Here is a 22,663-nt window from a genome sequence, read left to right as displayed (position 1 = left end):
TGTTTCTAACAGAAATAGAGGAGAGAGGAAGAATTTCTGGCTTTGGAGAGAAACTGGGATGTTGAGCATAGCAATGGAAAAAATGGGTTTGAAGCGTGGGGTTCAACATCAGTGACAGAAATTTGGGAGGCATTTACCTGGAGGTGATGGTTGAAACTTTGGGAACATAAGAATTTGCTATGGACACCTTACAGAAAGATGAGAGGAGTAAAACAGAAATTAAGAGAAAAATCTGTGCAATGTCTGAGATGGATTATGTATTCAAAAGATATTTTTAAATTAAATATAAAGGATAGGCAAAGGGAAAAGGAGCAAGGGAAGGTGAAATAAAAATAGAAATGTAAATGCTGAGTGGAAAGAGGACAATTCAATATGAGATTTCATAAGGAAAATTTCAAGGAAAGGATATGTATTGGAGAGAAAGGTCAAGTATTGCAGAGAAAGAAGTCACTATACAGTAGTAACAGTCAAAGGTATTGTTGATTAAGTTCATACTATGTTCTAGGCACTTTTTGTACAGTCTATTGGTTATCATTATTAATATCTCTATTTTACAGATCAGAAAACTGCACCTTAGAGAGGTTTGGTAATCTATGCAAACTCACGTAGTTACTGAATGGCAGAGGAGGACTCAAGATTGAGAAGAGGATGGGCTGAAAAATCATTCCTGGTGACAACTGAAACAGCAATTTCCATCAAAGGCAGGGAGAGGATGTTAGACAGCAAAAGGTAAAAGAATGAATGAGAAAAAAGACATCGAGGTACACTACACAAGATGATTCAACGAATGGAAGGAGGAAGACAGGAAAACTGATAAAATAAAGAGTTTTTGAGGTTACTGTGCTAGGTATATTTACAAAGAGAAAGAAAAATTAGTGTAGAGAAAGAAATTGAAGACATGAGCAAGAAAAATGACTAAGGTCCCATGGGATATAGGAGGTCACAGGATCAATAGCTAAAGAAGACACCTTCTTGGCAGAATGGAGGGTATTTCCTACTTAAGATACAGGATTAAAGGAGGAAAAGAGTAAGTATACAGCAAAATGTTTAAAAATGCCAGTGGGAGGAATAAAGAGAGTAACGTACAAGGCTTATAAGAAGCTATATGCACAAAAAATCTATTAGATTTAGAGCACATAGACAATGGAGAGCTCACCATGTTATTTCATCAGAAATAAATAACAGTATACCATAGGGTCAGTTACAGGAAGGGAAAAAAAAGTGCTCTATTTAGAAATTCTTCATATACAATCCACCATATAATTTTAACAAAATCACTATTCCATTGTAGGATAAGTTTGGTTCTAATTATCCAGATTGATTTTTACCATAGATTAAACTCACCATTTCACTTTTTATATACTGATACAACAACGGGGTAAGGGGAAAAAAACCAAAAACACCCAAATAAACCTAAACATAGAAAAGAATAACACTTTGCCATTCACACAAGCCCACAATGGATTTTCATTACATGAGAGGATCAGAACAGAGGATGATGTTTATGAAGCCACCGTCAGAGTTAAATCCCCTTGTGTGCCAGTTAGTTTTGTTACATTCTTCTGCTAAAGACTACTTCATCCTTAACTCTTAATTCAACCCTGGGACCTTACTTGAAAATGTATGTTACTTTTTCTAGTGGAATCTAGAGTGAAAGGTTATGGGTCAACGCCAATCTATCGCTTGGAAAGACAGTCAGTCATAAGGGGAGACTGTACAACTATCACACCTCTCACTCTTTTTCCCTGGCCATCCTTTCCCCCATTCAAAGACAAATATTGACCACAGTTTCTTGTGAAACCTTCTAGAAATATTCTTATTATAGAAAAGAATATACTTGTATTTATTTTCTTTTTATTTAAATAATATTACATACTATGCCCAGTAATATGTTCATTGACTTTTCACTCAAAATTTAATCATAGGGAAATGTCCATGTCAGTGTATTATAATGATTTCCATTTACTAAATTGTTGCCAGGTATTGTACCATATGGATATACCATAATGTTTCTACCTAGTGCCCTATTTTGGGCTATTTAGGTTGTTTGCGACATTTAGCTCTTAAAAACAATTTAGTGGCAAATAGCATATGAAAAGATGCTCCACATCATATGTCATTAGGGAAATGCAAATTAAAACAATACTACTATAAACCTATTCGAATGATGAAAATCCTAAACACTGATACCCTCAAATACTGGTGATGCTATCGAGCAATAAAAATTCCTCATGCATTTCTGGTGGGAATGCAAAATTCGACAGCCACTTTGGAAGACAGTCTGGCAGTTTATTACGAAACCAAACATACTCTTACCATATGATCCAGCAATCACACTCCTTGGTATTTACCCAAATGAGAGGAAAACTTATGTCCACACAAAAACCTATATACAGATGTTTATAGCCACTTCATTCATAATTGCCAAAACTTGGAAGCAACCAAGTTGCCTTTCAGTAGGTTGAATGAATAAATAAACTGTGGTACAACCAGACAATGGAGTATCATTCAGTGTCAAAAAGAAATGAGCTAACAAGCCACGAAAAGACATGGAGGAACCTAAATGAATGTTACTAAGTGAAAGGAGTCAATCTGAAAAGGCTGCACATACTGTATGATTCCAGCTATATGACACTGTGGAAAAGTCAAAACTATGGAGACAGTAAAAAGATCAGATGTTGCCAGGGTTTGGGGGGAAGGTGGGATGACAGGCAGAGCACAGAGGATTTTTAGGGCAGTGAAACTATGATACTATGGTAGCACATCATTACACATTTGTCAAAATCCATAGTTTGTACAACATCGAGAGTGAACCCTAATGTAAACTATAGACTCTGGGTGATAATGATCTATCAGTATAGGAATGCAGGGTCATTAATTGTAACAAATATACCAGAGGAGGATGTTTTTTCATGATGAATTATTCTCTTAATATATTGCTGGGTTTGCTCATGTTTTATCTCGAATAATGGTAGTCATGGTCATGAGAGAGTTTGTAATTTTTGTGTGTATGGGAGGTACTAACTTTTGTGGTTGGAAAATCAACATTATGTTGCTTAAAAGCTTCTATTCCTTTCAAATTCTCTGGAGGAGATGAAACAGCATCATAGCAATGTTCCTTAAATATCTGGTAGAAATTTTCATCTGGACTTTTGGTGGAAGAGTGACAGGGGTTATATATTGATTATTTTTAAAATTTTTATAAAATATATTGCCTATTTTTTTCCTTTCTAGAGTTAAGTTCGAAAATTTATATTTTTAAAAAACTATATGATTTTATTAATACAGATTTTTATGTTCACTTCTATGATACTTCATAGATAGTTTCTTTAACTTTTATAATTTCTTCAGCATCTGTGATTATTTTCCCATTCTCATTTTGTGCACTGCATTTTCACTGTGTTCTTCTTTATTAGGTCAGTTAATGTATTAGTGACTTTAGTTATTATTTCAACAACCTAATTCTTGAATTTTCACATTATGCTATTTTCTTTCTTTTTTCTAAATTCAAACATTAATTTGATTTTGTTTCCCTTTGGTTTCTTTTGTTATCTTCTAACTTCTTGAGTTTGGTGTTGCATTAGTCAGGATAAGCTATGCTGCAGTAACAAACCCTAAAATCCAGGGGCCTAACTCAGTAACGGTTAATTGTTTGTTCACATAAAATCAGGGAAGGTAAGGTCACCTTCGTCCATCTTGTATGTGTGCCCTCTAGACCCCTACAGTAAGGAGATGCTCACTATAGCTTAACTGCCTTGCATGGAAATGATATAGTCCCTTTGGCTCACAGTGCTTAGCTAGAACTAGTCATTTGACCCCAATCTAAATGCAAGAGAGTTGAGAAATACAGTAAAGCGTAAGGAGTTGGTGAACACTGTGTCTGGTACACACTGTCCAAAAACTATTTTTTTAATTACTTGGTGTAAATACAGGTGTCTCAAAAGTCTCAGAATAGTTTTAACCTTTAATAATTTTAGAAATATAAATGCTACAAACATAAAAATCATTTAAAAGTTTATATCAATTACTTATAATTTTATAAATTGAGTTTTAGTTACATATAATTCTATAAATTTTGAATATAACATTTTAAATATATTTTTAGTTCAGCCCCTCTAAGAGGGAAACTACTAGAACCAAACTTAAAAATGTATTATCCAGGATTCATAAAACTAAATGTATGTTAACAATAACTAAAATTTCAAATGATGTCTTTTGTAAATTTACAGTATTTATACTTCTGAAATTGTTAAAGATTAAAAATACATTGAGAATTTTGTGACACTCTGCATATAAATTTAGAAAGTTATGATTTTTCCCATGAGCAATGCTTTATTTATATTCAATATATTCTGATAAGTATATATCTTTATTTTGTAAGAGTTCTACAAGTTTAGAGTCCCTCTAGAATTAAGATAAAAAGTGTTTTATTTTATTATTTAACTTCTAAGTGGAAGAGTGGTTTACGCTTCATAATTATCGGTTTATTATATGATAATCAGAGAATTCTGCCTGCATTATTTCTATTTCTTGGAATTTATTGAAGTTGTTTGTGACAATAAATGCTCATTTAAAAAATATTTCCTGAACCTTGTAAAAGAAGGTTTATTTTTGGCCTTCTAAAAATAGAGTTATATTTTTATTAATTTGATCTAAACATTAATTCTTCAGATCTTCTACATCTGTATATACTCCTGCCGTTCTTTATATGAATTCTAGAAGTGGGAAGGCCGGATCAAATTTACATTTCTACTAACAGCTGGGGGCCCTATCTTCCTTATAATCTTGTCATCAATGTATAATGTCAAAGGTTTCATTTATTTTTCCATTCTGAAGAATGGCATTTCTGAGTTTCTTTTCCATGAGAGAAGGACTTTCCTCCCCTGATTCCCTGACTATAATATACAGTTGATCCTCAAAAAACGTGGTGGTTAGGGGCACAGTTGAAAATCCAAGTTTAACTTTTGACTCCCCCCGAAGTTAACTACTAATCACCTACTGTTGACTGGAAACCTTAACATATATCTTGTATGATATGTGTATTATATACTGTATTCTTATAATAAAGTAGGCTAGATAAAGGAAAATGTTATTAAGGAAAATCATAAGGAAGAGAAAATACGTTTACAGTACCTACCTTATCAATACCATAAGATTATGTTGTCTATTCACAAGAGGAATCATCTGTCAGTGCCTACATCAATATTGTCTTATATGATACAAAATACTGTAGATTTTATATGTGTTACTAACACTAGACATCAAAAATGAAAAAAATAGTGTGAATAAGATTCATATTTACAGGTATAATAATTCATGCATTGATAATGAAGAAGCAGCAATATGATTACTTCATGGTAGCCCAGGTATACACTAAATGATGAATTGTTATAAATTTTTTATGGCATATAGTATTACAGTCATATTCAGATTACAGCATTACAAACATCATTACATTAAAAAAAACCACCTGTGATAATAGGCTTTCTCCAACGATGAGAGAAAGAGGCATGCTGTACAGTAATATGATTCTTTGAAAGCAGAGTTATAAAACATTAGGAAAACTAACACATTATTAATTTTATGTTACATATCACTCACTTTATATCTCTGTTAGGATAGGCTGTCCACTTCAATACAAGTCTTGCACATGATGTTCTACATCATGAATACTTAGGTGATAATGATGATGACACAAAAACTTCTCATACAGTTCTTGCTGTACAGTTCTTAGATTTTTACACAAAAACACTCACACACATATACAGCAGACAAGTTTATTAATAGTAGGACACGATGATTATTTACTATTTATTAAGTGGAAACAGACCATCATAAGAGCCTTCATTCTTGTCATCTTCATGCTGAGTAGGCTGAGGAGGGGGAGGAAAGGAGAAGACGGTCTTGCTGTCTCAGGGGTGGCAGAGGTGGAGGAGGTCGAATGGGAGGCAAGGGAGGCAGGCACACTCTCTGTAACTTCGCAGAAATACACTGTAATTTCTCTCTGACTTTTACGCTCTCTCAATTCTCTAAAAATGTTTCTTTATGGTACTAATTCTTCTTTTATCATTTGCTTTTGTTTCAGTGCCTGTATCGTAGAAGGGTTCATGCCATAAAAGAAGTCAAAAGCATCTTGAATAACTGTAACCCTTCTGCCGAACTGCCTAACGTTAGTTTTTTCCTGGCACTGCTTCTTCTCAGTCTTCTTCCTTATCGTCTGGCACTAGTTCAGAAGCATTCATCTCCATCAAGTTGTATTTTGTTAATTCCTCTGGTATGGTGTCTATTAGTTCTTGAATTTCTTCAAGATCCATATCTTAAAACCCTTCACTCCCCACAACCAACTTGTTCTGCCATATCTACAACCTCTTTCATAATCTCCTTGATTGGCTCTCCTGCAGATCCTGTGAAGTCACGCACAAGATCTGGACACAGTTTCTCCAGCAGCAATTTATTGTTTCGGGTTTGATGGCTTTCACAGCCTTTTCTGTAATAATGATGGCATCTTCAATGGTGTAATCCTTTCAGACTTTCATGATGTTCTCTCTGTTGGGGTCCTCTTCCATAGCATTGACAATACTTTCCTTTGAGAAAAGGAAAAGGCTCATTTTGTGTAATGAGCCTTAAAGGTCCTATGACTTGCTGATCTAGGTGCTGAATTAGAGACATATTTTTTGGGGGTAAATAAACCAGTTTGACACATTCAGTGTTGAATTCATGGGGTTCTGGGTGGCCAGGGGACATTGTCCAACATCAAAAGAACTTTAAAAGGCAGTCCCTTACTGGCAAGGTACTTCCTGACTTCAGGGACAAAGCATTAATGAAACCAGTCCAGGAAAGTGGTTCTCATTGTCGAGGCCTTCTTTTTGTACAATCAGAAGATTGACCAGCTGGTATTTACTTTTCCCCTCAAGGCCCAGGGGTTTGCAGCTTTATAGATAAGGGCAGTCCTGATCATAAGCCCTGTTGCATTGAACAGACCAGTAAAGTTAGCCTACCCCTTTCTGATTTAAATCCTGGTGCTCACTTCTCTTCCTTACTAATAAATGTCCTTTGTGGATTTTTTTTTTTCCAGAGTAGGGTACTTTTGTCTGAATTAAAAACCCGTTCAGGCAGATATCCTTTCTTTTCAATGATTTTCTTAATGGCATCTGTAACTCATCTGCTACCTCTTGGTTGGCAGAAGCTGCTTCTCTTGTTATACTGACATTTTCTAAAGCCAAGCCTCTTACTAAACTTATCAAACCATCCTTTGCTGGCATTAAATTCTCCACCTTTAGATCCTTCACTTTCCTTTTGCTTTAAGTTGTCATATAATGACTTCACTTTTTCCCGAATCATATTAGAGTCTTTAGGTATACCTTTCTTATAGCAATGGTGCAGTCACATAAAAGCTGCATTTTCAATACAAGATATAAAGGTATTTCAGAAAAAGTGCAAGGTTTTCACACCTGCTGGCATAGCTGCAGCAATGGCTTCACCAATTTCCTTTTCTTCTCTTACAATGGTCCTTATGCTGGATTCATTATCTTGAAATGATGGGCAACCGCCACTCCAGACCTCAATCTACAGTATATATTAATCAATTCAACTTTTTCTTGTAATGTCATGACTTTTCTCTGCTTCTTGGGAGCACTTCCAGCCTCAACAGTGGCACTTCATATGGGTCCCATGGTGTTATTCAAGGTTTATGGCATTGTGCTAAACACAATGAAAAATACGCAAGAACCAAAAGAGATCACTTTTTTTTTTTTCGATATGCAGTTTACTGGAGAGATAAACTGCTCACCTGGAGATGATTAGTGTCATATGACATTTTAAGCAGATGCTAGCAACACTTGAGCTCACCGAAATAGCAGCAGAAGGTAGCTACAAAATTATTACAATATGTACTACAGTTAACTTTTTGCAGTAATTTAATACTGTATCTTTACATTTGTTTAGACTTCTGTTGACTGCAAATGGCACCGTGTCTGGTATGTTAAGTGTTTGTAAGTTTTGATAAATTTTAACTTTTTATAATAGATTTGTGTAGATTTTATGGTAGCAATAGATAAAATAGACAAGTATCTACATATATTTTATGCATTCATGATGTACCTTTTTCTTAATTTTTTCAATATTTCTAGGCTATGTGGTTCCTCTGTTAGTTTTTGCAAATTCTTGCCAATCTCCAAAAAAAGTTTCCAATGTATTTATTTTAAAAATTTTGCATATAAATGGATGTAGTTCAAACCCCTGCTCTTCAAAGGTCACCCAAACCCCTGACCTTCAAAGGTCACCCTACTTAACCCTGTTATTTATTATTTATGTGTTTTCTCTCCATGTTTTCTGTCATAGACAGTTCAAACCAGTTTTTACTAACATACAGCTTTTAGAAATTACTTTACTATGAAGGCATTTATAATTTCTTTCTTCATAAGGAAATTTCAGCCTGGTTTTACCTCTAAATTTGCTAAATCTTGATAGCATATTCAGTTAGTTTTAGCTCAGGATATTCCAAGTAAATTAATATTTTTATTTTGTTTTCCTATAGCCTTGCTAGTTCCTTAGTCGTATACCTGTTAAAGACTGTTATCTGATATATTTCAGCATTCGTCCAATCAAACAAATGCCAGAAGCAACAGGAGAAAAAATATGCACTTAGAATAATGTTAGCCTGAGTCAAATAACGGGCTCTTTGGCATCAGAATTAGCCTGTTAAATAAAAACTTGCTTATTTAGTTAATAATTCATTCATTTAATAAGTTATTCATCTATTGATTTTCAACTAATATGAAATGTTCCATTATGATAATTTCTAAACTCAAAGTCACATTCTTCTAACCAATAACTCCCAAACTAAGAATCTTTATGTGATAATTGAAGAGAGTTACCTGTTAAAAATATTGTTGGAAAAATAATCATTTGAAAATACAACTCCCTCACTACTCCTACTCCTAGGAGTAGGCCTCAGGAGTATTTATTTACCTATGCCCATGTTAGCTTATATTTATTTCTTTATCTCTTATTTACAGGCTTAATTATACCCAGGAGGTGTGTTTAAGAAAAGAAACACAACTCCTTTTTATATTGTTAAATGCTCATGGGCCATGTGGTTCCTAAAGTATCTGCTTACTCACAGCTGTGACACCTTTTCATTTCTATGTTTTGGTTGAAATACTTAATAAAGGGCAAAATGAATCACCAAGAACTCCTGATTGAGCAATTCGGAAGCAATTTCACATTAAGAAGAACTCCCAGAGATGATTCCAGAATGTATCCTAAAATCTACAAAAAATTCTTTCCATGGGTTATCTGGATAATGATACCAATCATTTCACAAATTATACCACAAGAGTTAATTCTCTAAACTTCAGCTCATCATCTGGCATAGAGAAGGAAGTAAATAAGTTAGTTTTTCATGTTAGGTAGCACCTACTGTATGGAGAAAAACAACATGGAAACATCATAATATTAGAATAACTTATAAAAAAAAGCTTCAGTGACTCTCAAAACAAATCAAAGGTTTGAATGATTTGAAAGTCATCACCTTCATCTTAATGGAGTCTAGCGACAGCACAATAAAATTTAGGAAACTGGTTGAAAATAAATGCATATAATTATGCCTTTTTTCCCTAGTCATCTCCATTAAATTTTATGGTAAGGATTTATCTATGAAAAGGGGAATGCTGTAAGTGGGTTTAGCACACATGTCTCTTTCTGGACTCTGAAATTCCAGACTCTGAATCCAGATTGCCTGGTTTCAAATCCCATTTCTTCCATGCTGGCTCTGTGAGCCAGCAAGTTAAAAATTCTTTTGACTTTTTAATTTGAGAAAGTTAAAAACTGCTCTCCGCCTCAGTTTTCTCATTGTGAATTAGCATGATGAAATGAGTCCATGTAGAGAACATTCTTAGAACTGTGCCAAGTCCACAGATAGTTCTCAATAAATGTTACCTACTATTACTGTCATGTACAGAATGTGAGCAAACCTACTAGAAACACAAGGATACTTTTTATGAAGGTGAGATATGGATTGAGGAGGGCCCCAAAGGAACCTACATCAAGGAAGCAGGCCTGAGGTAGAAGTTGAACTCAGTGTTCTGCTTACCTGTACTGTGACAGGAAAACTTGGTTTTGTGATCACACAATCGTAAGGTACCACTGCAGCCTTTTTCATCACTACCATCTTCACAGTCTTTTTCCCCATCACAGCGCCATAGATCAGGAATGCAATTTCCATCAGGGTGACATTGAAATTCATTCCCATTACAACCAGCAGGAGAACGAATCTCTTAAATTGAAATGAGGGAGAGAGGCAGAGAGAGGAAGACAAGAGAGAAATTATGATTTTACTTGATAATATTTTTTTTCAATTTTTTTCTTTCTTTAGGCATTATAATGATCCTAGAGAGAATCTATTTTTACTTTATTGTTTAATAGTTGCAATACTCTCTAGCATTTTCAAATTTGTTTTAGAAACTTTAATAATTAGAGAAAATAATTCTTGCCTCCCACAGAATTTCTAAAGGTGATGAACGTTAGGAAAAAAAAGAAAGAGCAGTAAGATAGTATGTGGATATTCTGTTGTGATTTTAATTAGTATCAGTGTGATTGTTGAAGGTATTTTGTCTATAGCACATAAAAGAGATTTCACATTCTACTCCAAATGTTTAGACTTTTGTTGATCTTGTGACATCTCTTTAGATAATTTCTTTCACACTGGTAACAGGTAAACAACCAAAAAGAAAATAAGAAGTACATTCTAACAAAATCTTTGAAGAATAATGTCCAAAATGTTGAAAAATAAAACCCTCAGATAATTAAAAAAATTATTCAGGACATAAGATTTCAAGTTTAGACTCAGAACAGACACAAAAGAATTTTATGAGGCACTATGCAATCAAAGTCAATTTATCAATTAATAATTCACATAGTGCCCAGATAACATTATCACTCAAAACCTGATGACTAAAAATATAGGTTAAATTTTGTAGGTAAGCATAAACAAGAATAAGGAAAAATAAATGTTGGGCATATAGATGCTTTTACAGTATAACAGTTGAAAAATATGACCGTAATTGGCAGTACATTAAATTTGTTTTAATATCTAATATTATGAGATATAATAACCAGAATCTCCAAATACTGTTGTAAAGTAAATATTTTAGTATTCATTTTTCTAGACCAAAGTTTTAATGTAACAAGTTTATTGTGCATCTCAGGTAGCTACAGCCAACAATTAATTTACATTATATCTATAAAAGCAATTATTCTACATCACTATAAAATTGAAGCAAGTCCAGGTGAGTTTCTCATTACTCAATGAGCTGATTTGGTAGGAATTGTAAAACTATCAATAGACAGAAACCTCAGTTAAGTAGAGTTGGGAGACCGGAAGGGGAGATCTCTTAACACCCTGCAGCTGTAACAGAGCCCAACAGGAAGAAGAAAGACTCTTCTTTCCTGTCAAGGACTCAGCCTATGAAAATCCATGGACTTGCTGTTTACTAGAGCCCTTCCATTTTCCTTTTTTACTTTCTATAAAAGCATTCCTTTTTCCTTGCTGTGAGGGAACTTGCACATAGCTCACCATGGTACAGACTCCAAATTGCAATTCTTCGCTAATCCCAAATATACCAGTCTTTGCTGGAGAAATATCTGGCTCTCAATTTGTTTTAGGTCAACATTTTGGTGGCCCATATGGGGACCAGAGAAGACTCTCGATGGCTCTGGGGCTGGTGAATATACAGGTGCAGTACCCACAGCTGAGTCTATTGCTGCTCACTGCTTTTCCTGCTGACCCTGGAGTTTAAAGGCAAGTCTTTCTCTTAGATCCAAACTCACACCCTCTTTCCATCTGGAGCTCTCCAGGCTTTATTCAGAATCTACTTAAAGCTTTTGTCTTTCTGGTTAAGGCCTTGTTCTGCATGTGAGTACTTGTTTGGCACTTGAGTCTGATTTTGATATCAGGCTCTTTCACTGAAACTGGTTAGCTTTGCATATTCCCTTCGGAACAGGAATTGCTTCACCTGAAGCTGGCTAATCTTTGACCCATTCCTCTGAAAACAGGGGTTCTCTGCAACAGTGCCAGGTTTTTCAGCCTTTGGCCTATTCTTTTGAAAGGACGATTCTCTGGAAACTGGCTGAAAAAGTCTTTGGCCTGGCTCCTTTAAGCTGTTTCCTTTGAATTGGCTGGGATTGTCTTACAAGCTGTCTGAATCGAACCAGTTGTGCTGTAAGCTGTTTAAGCTGTTTGAAAATTGTTCTTCACTCTAGAGGAAAAAGCTCTAGGAAATGAGACTCCAGTTATCTAAGTATTTTGAAGGCCTCCTCCGTTATAGGGACTCTGGTCAATTTTATGTTTAAAAGCCACAGTCCTTCCTCATGGGCACTACTAACTAAATGGACCAACCTGACCAAAGGCAATTTAGAATATCAATGGCTGTTATGGGGAATTTCAGAAATCCCCAAACTTTATTTCCTTAAAACCAAATTGAGCTTCAATAGCTCAAAAATTTCCAGAACTGAGTGGAATGCTTATTTCAATTGGCATTTTGGGGCTTCGCAATATACTCAGGACTCTAAAATTGCCTCTCTGCAAAATAAGATTTTAAGATTAACTGAGGAAAAGAAATTATGAAAGAAAGATAAAGTGGCTCTCAAAGCCTCAGGCTCTTCTTCCTTGGCGTCTGTGTCTCAGGCTCCACCTCTGGTGCCATCTCCCTCCTTCCCTTCTATGCTGCCTATGCCTCCACTGTCCCCTCAATCTCCCCATACTCATTCTCTGGCCAAACTTCCCTTTTCCTCTGAACCTGTCAGAACATGTTTCTTTAAAATTAAGCCTTCTGAAGGTCCAGAGGCTAAATCTTTAATATCTTGTACTCCCTGAACTAAGCTGAACTGTGAGCCATAGTCAAAGATTTTCCCAAAGTAACCAAAGACCCTCATAGTTTTGCTGAGGAATTTAATATAATCACTCAAACTCACCAACCAGGTTTCTCTAACTTATATCAGCTACTTCATATGCTCATCAGTGAAGGTCAGGCCCAGCATTGAGTGAAAATTGCTAATTGAGAAAATCCTGAAAGATGCCCAGCATTACAACCAGGAGAACGACCTGCTATCTTATTATGTGTCAGGCTCAGAAAATTGCTAGGCAACTTTACTGAGCAGTTACTAGGGCTTTTCCAAAGCCTGCTGACTGAAACAAAATTCAGGCTTGCACACAAACATCTGCAAATCTGTTCACAAAAATTACAGTTGACTTTTGATTGTCTTTAAAGAAAATTCTGGTCTTCCTTCAGATGTTGATTAACTCAAGTAGCTTTTAACTCTTTGTTTATTAATGGGCTGAACTAAGATCCTTCCCTTTTAGTAAAAAGGACCAGCGTGAAATGGGAAACTATGTCCACTTCAGATTTAGTTAATCTGACAAACCATATTTCTTGTGCTCTATATGAATCACCTCAAAGGAAGATCATCAAAATTGTTCATCTTCAACTCCAACAAATGAAGGCTCCTAAACAAACCCAAAACCCTCGTAGTTTTTGCTATTATTGCAAAGAACCAGGGCATTAGAAAAGAGATTGTTACAAACTTAAGCGCTGTAGAGCCTTCATCCCTCTAACCAGCCTTTCCAATGCCCTCCAATTCTCAGTGGTGGGCTCTGAGGAACTGGAGGGGCTCTTCCCAATCCTCCCTCTTCAACAGCTTGGAGAAACATTTCTCCAGGAGGATGAATTTCTTCCAGTCCTAATTGATACCACACTCTTGAGTGCTCAACCCCACTACCATAAAACAGCCCCTGCCTTGGAGTACTAAAACAATTCAAATGGTGGGGATTTCTAATGAACCTCAAGAGGTTCCTATGTCCGAACGTATTCCCTTTTGTTTAGGCCCTTTGAGAGATACACATCCTTTTCTCCTTAGTTCCTCTACCCCTATCCATTTATTAGGCTGGAAACTTCTTAGAGAAGTATGCCAGAAATTCTTTCTCCGAAAAGGGGAAAACAATTCTAGAAATTGACAGTGTCATCAAAGAACCAGCCAGGTAAATTAAGTGCCCCTCTAACATCTTTTATTTGTTCTATCTCTGATGGTACTAGAGCAGATTCTGAAAATATAGATCATTTCTCCCTATTGAATCAAGCTACCACTTTCCTTATTGGCAAAATCTCCAACTGATGTTTGCAAAATTCACAGTGCATCTCCCAACAAAATTTAAACAGAATCCTCAAAACCTCTTCCCAGAATTAATCAATATCCTAAAGGAAAACCTTAAAGCCCATAATAGAAGAATCCTCATTATCTCCTGTACTAGCCCCTGTAACACTCCATTTTACCAGTGAGAAAAGCAAAAGGCCAAAGGTGGAGGTTTTTTCAGGAACTCTGAGCAGTAAACAACACTGTTATCCTTCGACACATTGTTGTTCCTAACTCTCATATGTTACTAACATCCTTTCCCACCACAAATGAATTCTTCACTGTAACTGATTTATGCAGTGCATTCTTTCATATTCCAGTTGATGAAGACAGCCAATACCTTTCTGCCTTTACTTGAGAGTAAAAAAAAACAATTCACCTGGACAGTAATGCCTCATGGATATATTGAGAGTCCTTCTTATTTTTTGCAAATCTTGAAGGCTGGTATGAATGATATAAAGTTCTCTAAGGGTTTTACTTTGCTGCAATATGTGGATGAGTTGCTTCTTTGCCCTCCTTCTTAAACCTCTTCACAGGAAGGCAGCGTCCACTTAATAAAGCATTTGGCCTTAAAAGGACTTAAGGTCGCCAAAGAAAAATTGCAGTTTGCCCAAAACCAGGTTCAATATTTTAGTCATCCAATATCAGGACAAGGGCTACACCTAGATCCAGATACACTTCATGGTGTCCTAAGTTTCCCCAAACCCCAGACTAAGGGCTACTGTGAAGTTTTCTCAGACCAGTTGGTTATTGCTGAAATTGGATTCCAAATTTCTCTTTTAAAGCCAAATTTCTTATGTTTTTCTCAACAATAACAACCACCTGACCCAGTTTTGTGGGAAGAACTGATTGACATAGCCCTCAAGGCCCTCAAGGAGAGTTTGATGAACCCACCTGCCTTTGGGCTTCCTTATTATCAGATTCCCTTTTACTCTTTCATAGATGACAAGAAAAGGGAATAACTTTGGGGTACTCACCCAAAAACTTGGCAACAACCATCCATGCACAGGGTGTTATAGCCAGCAGCTGGACCCTGTGGCACATGTATTAGAATCACTGCAGCCACTTCCTTGCCTTACAATCACTGCAGCCACTGCCCTTTTTGTTAAAGCCACTGAGAAAACTGTGGAATGTCCTTTAATCATTTTTGTACCTCATGCAGAAGTCAACCTGAATTCTCAACATACTCAACACTTCTCAGCTAGCTGCCTCATATCCTGTGAAGTCCCTTTGTTATCTGTCCTTCACGTAACTCTTTTACATGATAATAACTTTAACCTGGCTACTCTTCTCCCTTCTGTCACCAACAACGTCCTTCATGACTGCTGAATGTTGATAGACAACCTCCTGACTCCTTGTAATGATCTACAGGAAATTCCACTGGGTAGTGTTGACTTCTCATGGTTCACTGATGGTTCTTGTTTAAAAGGTAGCAATGACAAATATTGTGGTGGTTATGTTATTATAACTCCTTTTGATGTTGTTAAGGCAGTGTCTTTACTTATGACTACTTTGGCCCAATAGGCTGAATTACACACCCTTACACGGGCTTGTACTTTAGTCAAGGACAAAATTGCCAGTGTTTATACTGATAGAGATATGCTTTCAGAGGAGCTCATGATTTTGGAATGTTGTGGAAAGTTGCTTCCTCATTTCCAGTGGAAATAAAATTAAAAATAGTCCTTATGGGGCTTCCCTGGTGGCACAGTGGTTGAGAGTCCGCCTGCCGATGCAGGGAACACGGGTTTGTGCTCCGGTCCGGGAGGATCCCACATGCTGCGGAGCGGCTGGGCCCGTGAGCCATGGACGCTGAGCCTGCGTGTCTGGAGCCTGTGCTCCGCAACAGGAGAGGCCACAACAGTGAGAGGCCCGCGTACCGCAAAAAAAAAAAAAAAAAAAAAAAAAAAAAATAGTCCTTATGTTCAGGAATTATTGAACACAATACTTTTACCTTCCATTTTAGCTATTATTAAGATTCTGATGCATGCTAAACTTGACTCTCTGGAAACTAAGGGAAATCACCTTGCTTATATGTCTGCAAGGAATGCTGTCCTTAAAGGGACCAACAGCAGACAAACCTCTGTCATTATCCAAAGGGACATCTCCCCAAATGATAATTTAGAAAAACTGGCTACAGAAGCCTAACAATGAAAAGCCTAACTCAGAAAAGGAAAAACAAGATTGGAAAGTTAACAATTGTTTGTTTGGAAAAAAGAGAAAGCTCTGGTTTGGACCAAATAACTCAGTACTACCAAAGACTCTAAAATCCCCACTCCTCATCATACCACATACACTAAACTATTGGTCTATTGACAAAATGATGAATCAATATTGTTGGGGAAACATTAACAAGGCTGCAAAAAGTGCCTACCTCCCTTGTCCTACTTGTCTGAAGTACAATCCAGGGAAGCCTATTTGTACTGCTTCTGGATATTTTAAACTGTCTAATGGACAATTCAAAGTCTGGAAGATGGATTTCATACAACTTCCTCCATCTCATGGATATAAATACGTTCATTCACAGTCTGTATGTTTTCCCGCTGGACTGAAGCCTTCCCTCACAGACAGGCTATTGCCTTTTCTGTGGCTAAATTCCTTTTGGGAAAGATTATCCCTACTTGGAGGAGCTCCTCTCAAACTTTATAGCAATCTGGGAATCCATTTTAAGGGCCAGGTGCTTTGACAAGTCTGTGATGTTTGGCTGGTTTTACAACACTTTCACTATGATTACAACCCTCAATCCTCAAGTATAGTTGAACACACTAATGGCATTTATTATTACTAACTGGCAAAATTTGTAGAGGTCCTCCAAATACCTTGGCCAAAAGCATTGCCATTGGTCCTTTTAAATTTCAGATCCATCCTTTTGGGAATTCATAAACTTTCACCCTTTGAGATAGTCCCAGGATGCCCAATGAACTTGACTCCTGCTTTTTTTATCCATAACTTATAAAAGGAGAGATACTGTAGTATTGAAAAGGCCTGCTTGCTTTTATTAAAAATAACCAAGCTTTGGTAGAGCAGTCTTTTCACAGTGTGCCCTTGGGAGACAAATACCTTGGAACCTGGGGATTTTGTCTATTGGAAAAGACACTACCAGAAGAATTTCCCTCAACCTTGCTGGAAAGACCATATTAAGTACTGTTAACCAACACTTGTGCCACCAAACTCCAAGGAATAGACTCTTGATTCATGTGACACACCTAAAGAAGGTGCAGAACCCTGACTGGACCTGCACATCATCCAGTGACCTGAAAGGAAATACTTCTCGGAAGTTGAGGCAGTCGACATCTGAAGACACAGCTTTCCCAAGTTATCTATACCAGGCCTGTTGGAAGTTTGTCACCAACCTTCGATGCTGACATAAAGATTCAGATTATCTCCAGGGTCTATGATCTTGATGACGTATGGACTTTAAATAAAAAGTGCCTGAGAGTTTTCTCTCCTGCCCCTCCTTGTTACTTAAATGTGACCTTACTAGGTTTCCAGTCTGAGACACTACTGGAAATGGTCTTTCCTGACACTGAGGGACAAAAAGCCACTGAATCTAGAATATCTGACTCTTGATCAGTGATGCTTTCAGCAAAAGATCTTAATCAAAAGATAAAAATGTAAAAAAAAAATTAATAAAAAGAATCCTCAATTAAATAGAGGTGAGAGACCAGAAGGGAAAGCTCTCATATCCTGCAATGACAGCAAAGCCCAGCAGGAGAATAATGACACTTCTTCTTTCCAGGAAAGGACTCTGTCAATGAAAATCCTTGGACTCTTTGTTTACTACAGCCCTCCCAAATTTCTTTTCCTTTCTATAAAAGTGTTCTCTTTCCCTTCCCATGTGGGAACTTGCACACGGCTCACCAGTGTTTCACACCCTAAATTGAGATTTTCTGCTGATCCTGAATAACCTCATCTTCACTGGAGAAATATCTGTCAGTCAGTTTGCTTCAGGTCAACAGAATCACGTGGTTATGAGGTAGGAGTAGACTAAATTAAGGTCAAAGCTAATAATAACACTTCTATCACCAAGGCAGCTACTTAATCTTTTGAGACCTCTGTTTGTTCACGTGGAAAGTAGAGAGCCTGCAGGGTCGTTGGGAGGAATAAATTGGATATGTCTAAATGATTATTTTCACTAACATTTTTTGTTGTTATTTTCTATGATATAGATAGTTCATTTCCTGATTTGTTTATTTAAAGAATTTCAACAACTATACTACGTCAGTTGATACAATATTTTAAAGATGCACAGAACAGACTTGCTTCTACTGCCCAAGTATTCTTAAAGTAGTAATGCTGAAATAACACCTAAGTAAAAAAAGAGATAAAAAGGATCCCAACTGAAGTAAGAGTAAAAAAGTTCTGTTGGTAGAAAATAGGAGTTCCAATTCACGGAAAACCTAATTTCCAAAAGTAGCTACTCCTAAGAACACATAGTAATTACACCCAATTTAAAGAGAAGGGGCTGAGTTTAGGCTGGCATTGAAGTCCCTTCCAAAAACAGAGACTTTTTCTACTTTCCTAATCATCCAAATCATTCTGACTTTGGATATATAGAGTCTTCATGATTTAACAGAATACTTGGGTGCATAGACACAATCAATAAAGATGGCAGAGTGTCTGCACATTTGGATGATATATATGAAATGTGATATAGCCACTTCCTACCATATTTAATTGAGTATATGCAGAGTGCCCTATTTAGCAGTACAACTTAACTACTACAGTGGTAGAGAATGTTGAGACTGGTTTCACAAACAATATACTATGAAGCCTTTAAACTTGGGATCTTTCTAAAGGTAACTTGAAAATCCTATGTGATTTCAGTATCCAAGAAGAAAAAAGAAGACAAATCAGATGGAGTTCCAAGGCGTTTTCAGCTAAGTAATTCTATGATGAAGAAGGCAACTTCCATACAGCAGTGAATGGCCTTTGGTTCTTTTTCCTAGTACTTAACTATCCATGAAAACAAAACTAAACAAACTTTGGCTCAGTTGAATTTTACAACCTGTTGTATGAGCTCAACCAATAACATACAAAAGTTGTATTTCAGGTTATTCTCACCCAGTGATTCCAAATATTTAGTAAAGAATAGAAGGTATAGTCTTTTGATTTTTTCTACATTCTTTAAAATAAGAGTTGAAGACTGGCAGCTCCCATATTGAATCTGTCCCTCAGTATGTTTAATTTAGTAAACATACTATTGACCTTTTAAAAATCTAAAGCTTTCCTATAAAAATCTCGCTTTTCCAGTTCCTTGAAAAGTAAGATTCTTGGGTTAGCATCCTCATAAGGTAACAACTACTGCTTTGTGTGGAGCTGGACTGAATTTTATCAATGACTCCCTGTTGTAACAGTGAGACAGAGATATTCCTTTATATTTTATTTTTTCCCTAACAGATTTTTTTCCTTGGTGGATGTGGGCAGTGGGCCAACTGCTAACTCCCTTTTCTTTTATTTTGATCTACTTCTGAGAAACTGTAGGAAAAATTTTATTCCACTCTTACTTTAATATTAATACTAACTTTACTGTCTTTACAAATTAGTTTTTTGTCTTTATGAGTTATTTTAATAGGTATTTGTGAATAATCCTGAAACTCATCATGTTTCTCTCTTTGCAATAGTTTTTAAGAATTTAGAGCCAAATTTATGGATCATTTTTCATGAAATGAGCTTGTTTATACCAATCTCACCCTCAGATTTATTTACATTACTCATCCTTACTTTGCCTTTGTTTGGTTCCTTCCTCTTTATAACCTTTAATCTTTCCAGGTTATAACTTAGATTACTTCTGGAGATGACCAGAGGACTAATTAAATAACTAAACAAAATAGTAATATGTAAGGAAAACTTGAGAAGAAGTAACACATTTTACATTTAAAATGACCTAATTTGGAAACATTTTAGTAGCCTAAATAAAATTAAACAGTATATGCCAAATTCTATTCCATACATTCATTCCTCTCTTCATCTTTTATTTCTCCAAGGACAATGTTGCCTCAAAAAATGGGCAGTAGTGGGAGGAATTCCATGTTTCACTAATTATTGTGAGTGCAATGCTTTGCCTCTTCTAAACATATTTTGGACTTGGTTTCAAAGATCTAGTTCTTTTGAGTTACGTTCCTCAACAATTAACTCAGTGATTTAATGGGAAATTCTCAAGAAGATTATGTAAACTTAGAAATCTGGAAAGAAAAACCCGATTCAAAAAGAGACTTGCAAAATATAAATTGTTGCTTTGGGAGAAGGAAATGCTTCTCCTGATCCAGCAATATGGCAACTTTACATATAGACTTGTAGTCTTTTAGCTCAATATTATTTACAGAAGAAAATAAGTTGTGGTCACACAGATCAAAGGAGAATCTATGAAGGCAGAGAGCATGCTGCTACTGTTTGAGATTTTTAAAATTTTATTTGCATTTCTTCGCTTTGCTTGGTATTGTTTTGTTTATCTATTTGTGCTTCATAAGTGAATACACTCATTTGTCTTCTTATTCTAAATAAACATTTATCTTATAAATTTAAATACAAATGTGGTATTTCCCTGAGGCTTTTCTTTCCTTCTTTTTTTTCCTTAAACTACACATGTCCAAAACCTTTGTGGACTATCTATTAAGCGGTACCATAAACAACCAGATTACAGCAACTTTAAAGTGAGGATATAGTCTGGAGAAGGAAATACAATATACCATCATAAATATTCAAATCTAAATGGTGAAACAATTCTCCTCTAGATTGCCTTCCTGTGTACATTTTATCTGTTAATGTCCGTAATTTTCTTTGACTCATTTTACTTAAAAAAAAAATGTATATATTTATCTAGGATTGGGTCTCTTATTCTGGTGTTTGTAAATTCAAGAGATTCATGGGTAAGCCTTAGGAATTCATAAAATCTCAGAAACTATACACGATGCTTCGTGCTGACATGCCTTTTTTTCCCCTGTGGAAGGGATTCTGAGCTTTCCTTGACTCCCACAGCAGACTCTAAGAGGAACGTGGAGACCAGTTTCACACTTCCCTTTCTTTATCACCCATTCCATATACCTTGAATATAAATGGTAGTTTATATGGTATTCAATTTTGCTTATACTTCAAATTATCTAAGATTTGATTAAAACCCAGTGAAAAGAAGGATCATCTATCTGCTCCTTTTGATTTTAATTAAACGTAAATAAATAGAACTGCTCATTGAGAGCATCCCACTTCACAGAAACAGAAACTTTGTCTGTGGTTATACATATGATAAGCAGCAGGGATGATATTTGAGTCCACACAATTAAATTTTAGAGCCTGCTTTCTTTACCATTCTCCCATTAATAAATAATTATATAAGAACATAAACTAGATTCATCCAGAAAGCAGTAAATGCAATGAAGAAAATGGGTCAGAGTAATGTTATATAGGAAAAAAACATACATCACTTCTGATTCACAATTCATTGGCCAATGCTAGTTGCATGGGGTGGGGCCCCATCATGTTGGTCACACCCAACCACAAAGTTTCCAGGAAGTACCATCTTATCATGTGCCCAGAAAAAGGAAAAAATAGAACTATATTGTGAACATCTTTGATGACTATCATAAGGAATGAGTTGGGTATAGAGAACATCTTGACAGCATGATCAGAGATGCCTCTCTGAGAAGGTGATATTTGAGATGAGGCCAAAATGAAGGGAAAGAGTCAGCCAAGCAGGTTAGGGTAAAGAGCATAGTAGGCAAAGAGAATAACAAACGCAAGGATTCTAAAGCAGGAAACAGACTTTGTTTTTATAGACAGAGAACAAAGTGTATGGGGGTGGGTTAGAAATGAGATCTGAGGGGATTCCCTGGTGGCGCAGTGGTTGAGAGTCCGCCTGCCGATGCAGGGCACACGGGTTCGTGCCCCGGTCCGGGAGGATCCCACATGCCGCAGAGCAGCTGGGCCCGTGAGCCATGGCCGCTGAGCCTGCACGTCCGGAGCCTGTGCTCCGCAGCGGGAGAGGCCACAAAAGTGAGAGGCCCGCGTACCGCAAAAAAAAAAAAAAAAAAAAAAGAAATGAGATCTGAGAGGTTGGCAGGGGATGGATCTTGTGGGCTTTACCAACGTCTATGGTATGATAAGTTCAACAAGTATCTTTCTGTTAGAGATTTTGAAACAGAGGAATGATGATGATATAATTTAATCTACATTACTAAAATTCTCACTGGCTGCTGTATAAAAAAAAAGTGGAAATAGGGAGAACAAATAAATGGCTTTTGCTGGCGTCTAGGTGAAAAATGAAAGGTAGTTTCTGCCTTTGAAAAGATCACAAAATAATCTGCACATAGGGAACTAGGTGATGTATGCAGTTACAAAGCAATATCCTAAGTGCTTTGGTAGGAATGAACACGGTGAGAACATGCAAAGGGGAAATTTAACCTGGACTTGGGGATTTCAGAGGAGAAATTCTCATGACAGAGGATAAGAAGAGAGTTCCAAGCCATGACTAAGAGTCAGGCAG

The 22,663-nt window shown here is 36.4% G+C and overlaps 1 protein-coding gene across 1 annotated transcript in view; it reads right to left on the bottom strand.

The window, feature by feature from the left end:
- The window catches only part of LRP1B (LDL receptor related protein 1B), a 1,432,692-nt gene that overhangs the window by 646,376 nt on the left and 763,653 nt on the right, over positions 1–22,663 (bottom strand). Inside the window, exon 21 of the mRNA XM_073806959.1 lies at positions 10,094–10,276. Coding sequence (XP_073663060.1) covers positions 10,094–10,276 — 183 coding nt within the window. The remainder of the gene's footprint in view (positions 1–10,093; positions 10,277–22,663) is intronic.

Source organism: Tursiops truncatus, chromosome 7, assembly GCF_011762595.2.
Source record: "Tursiops truncatus isolate mTurTru1 chromosome 7, mTurTru1.mat.Y, whole genome shotgun sequence".
Lineage (NCBI taxonomy): Eukaryota > Metazoa > Chordata > Mammalia > Artiodactyla > Delphinidae > Tursiops > Tursiops truncatus.
Note: the sequence above shows the minus strand (reverse complement) of the source record. Positions and strands in the feature narration are given on the sequence as shown.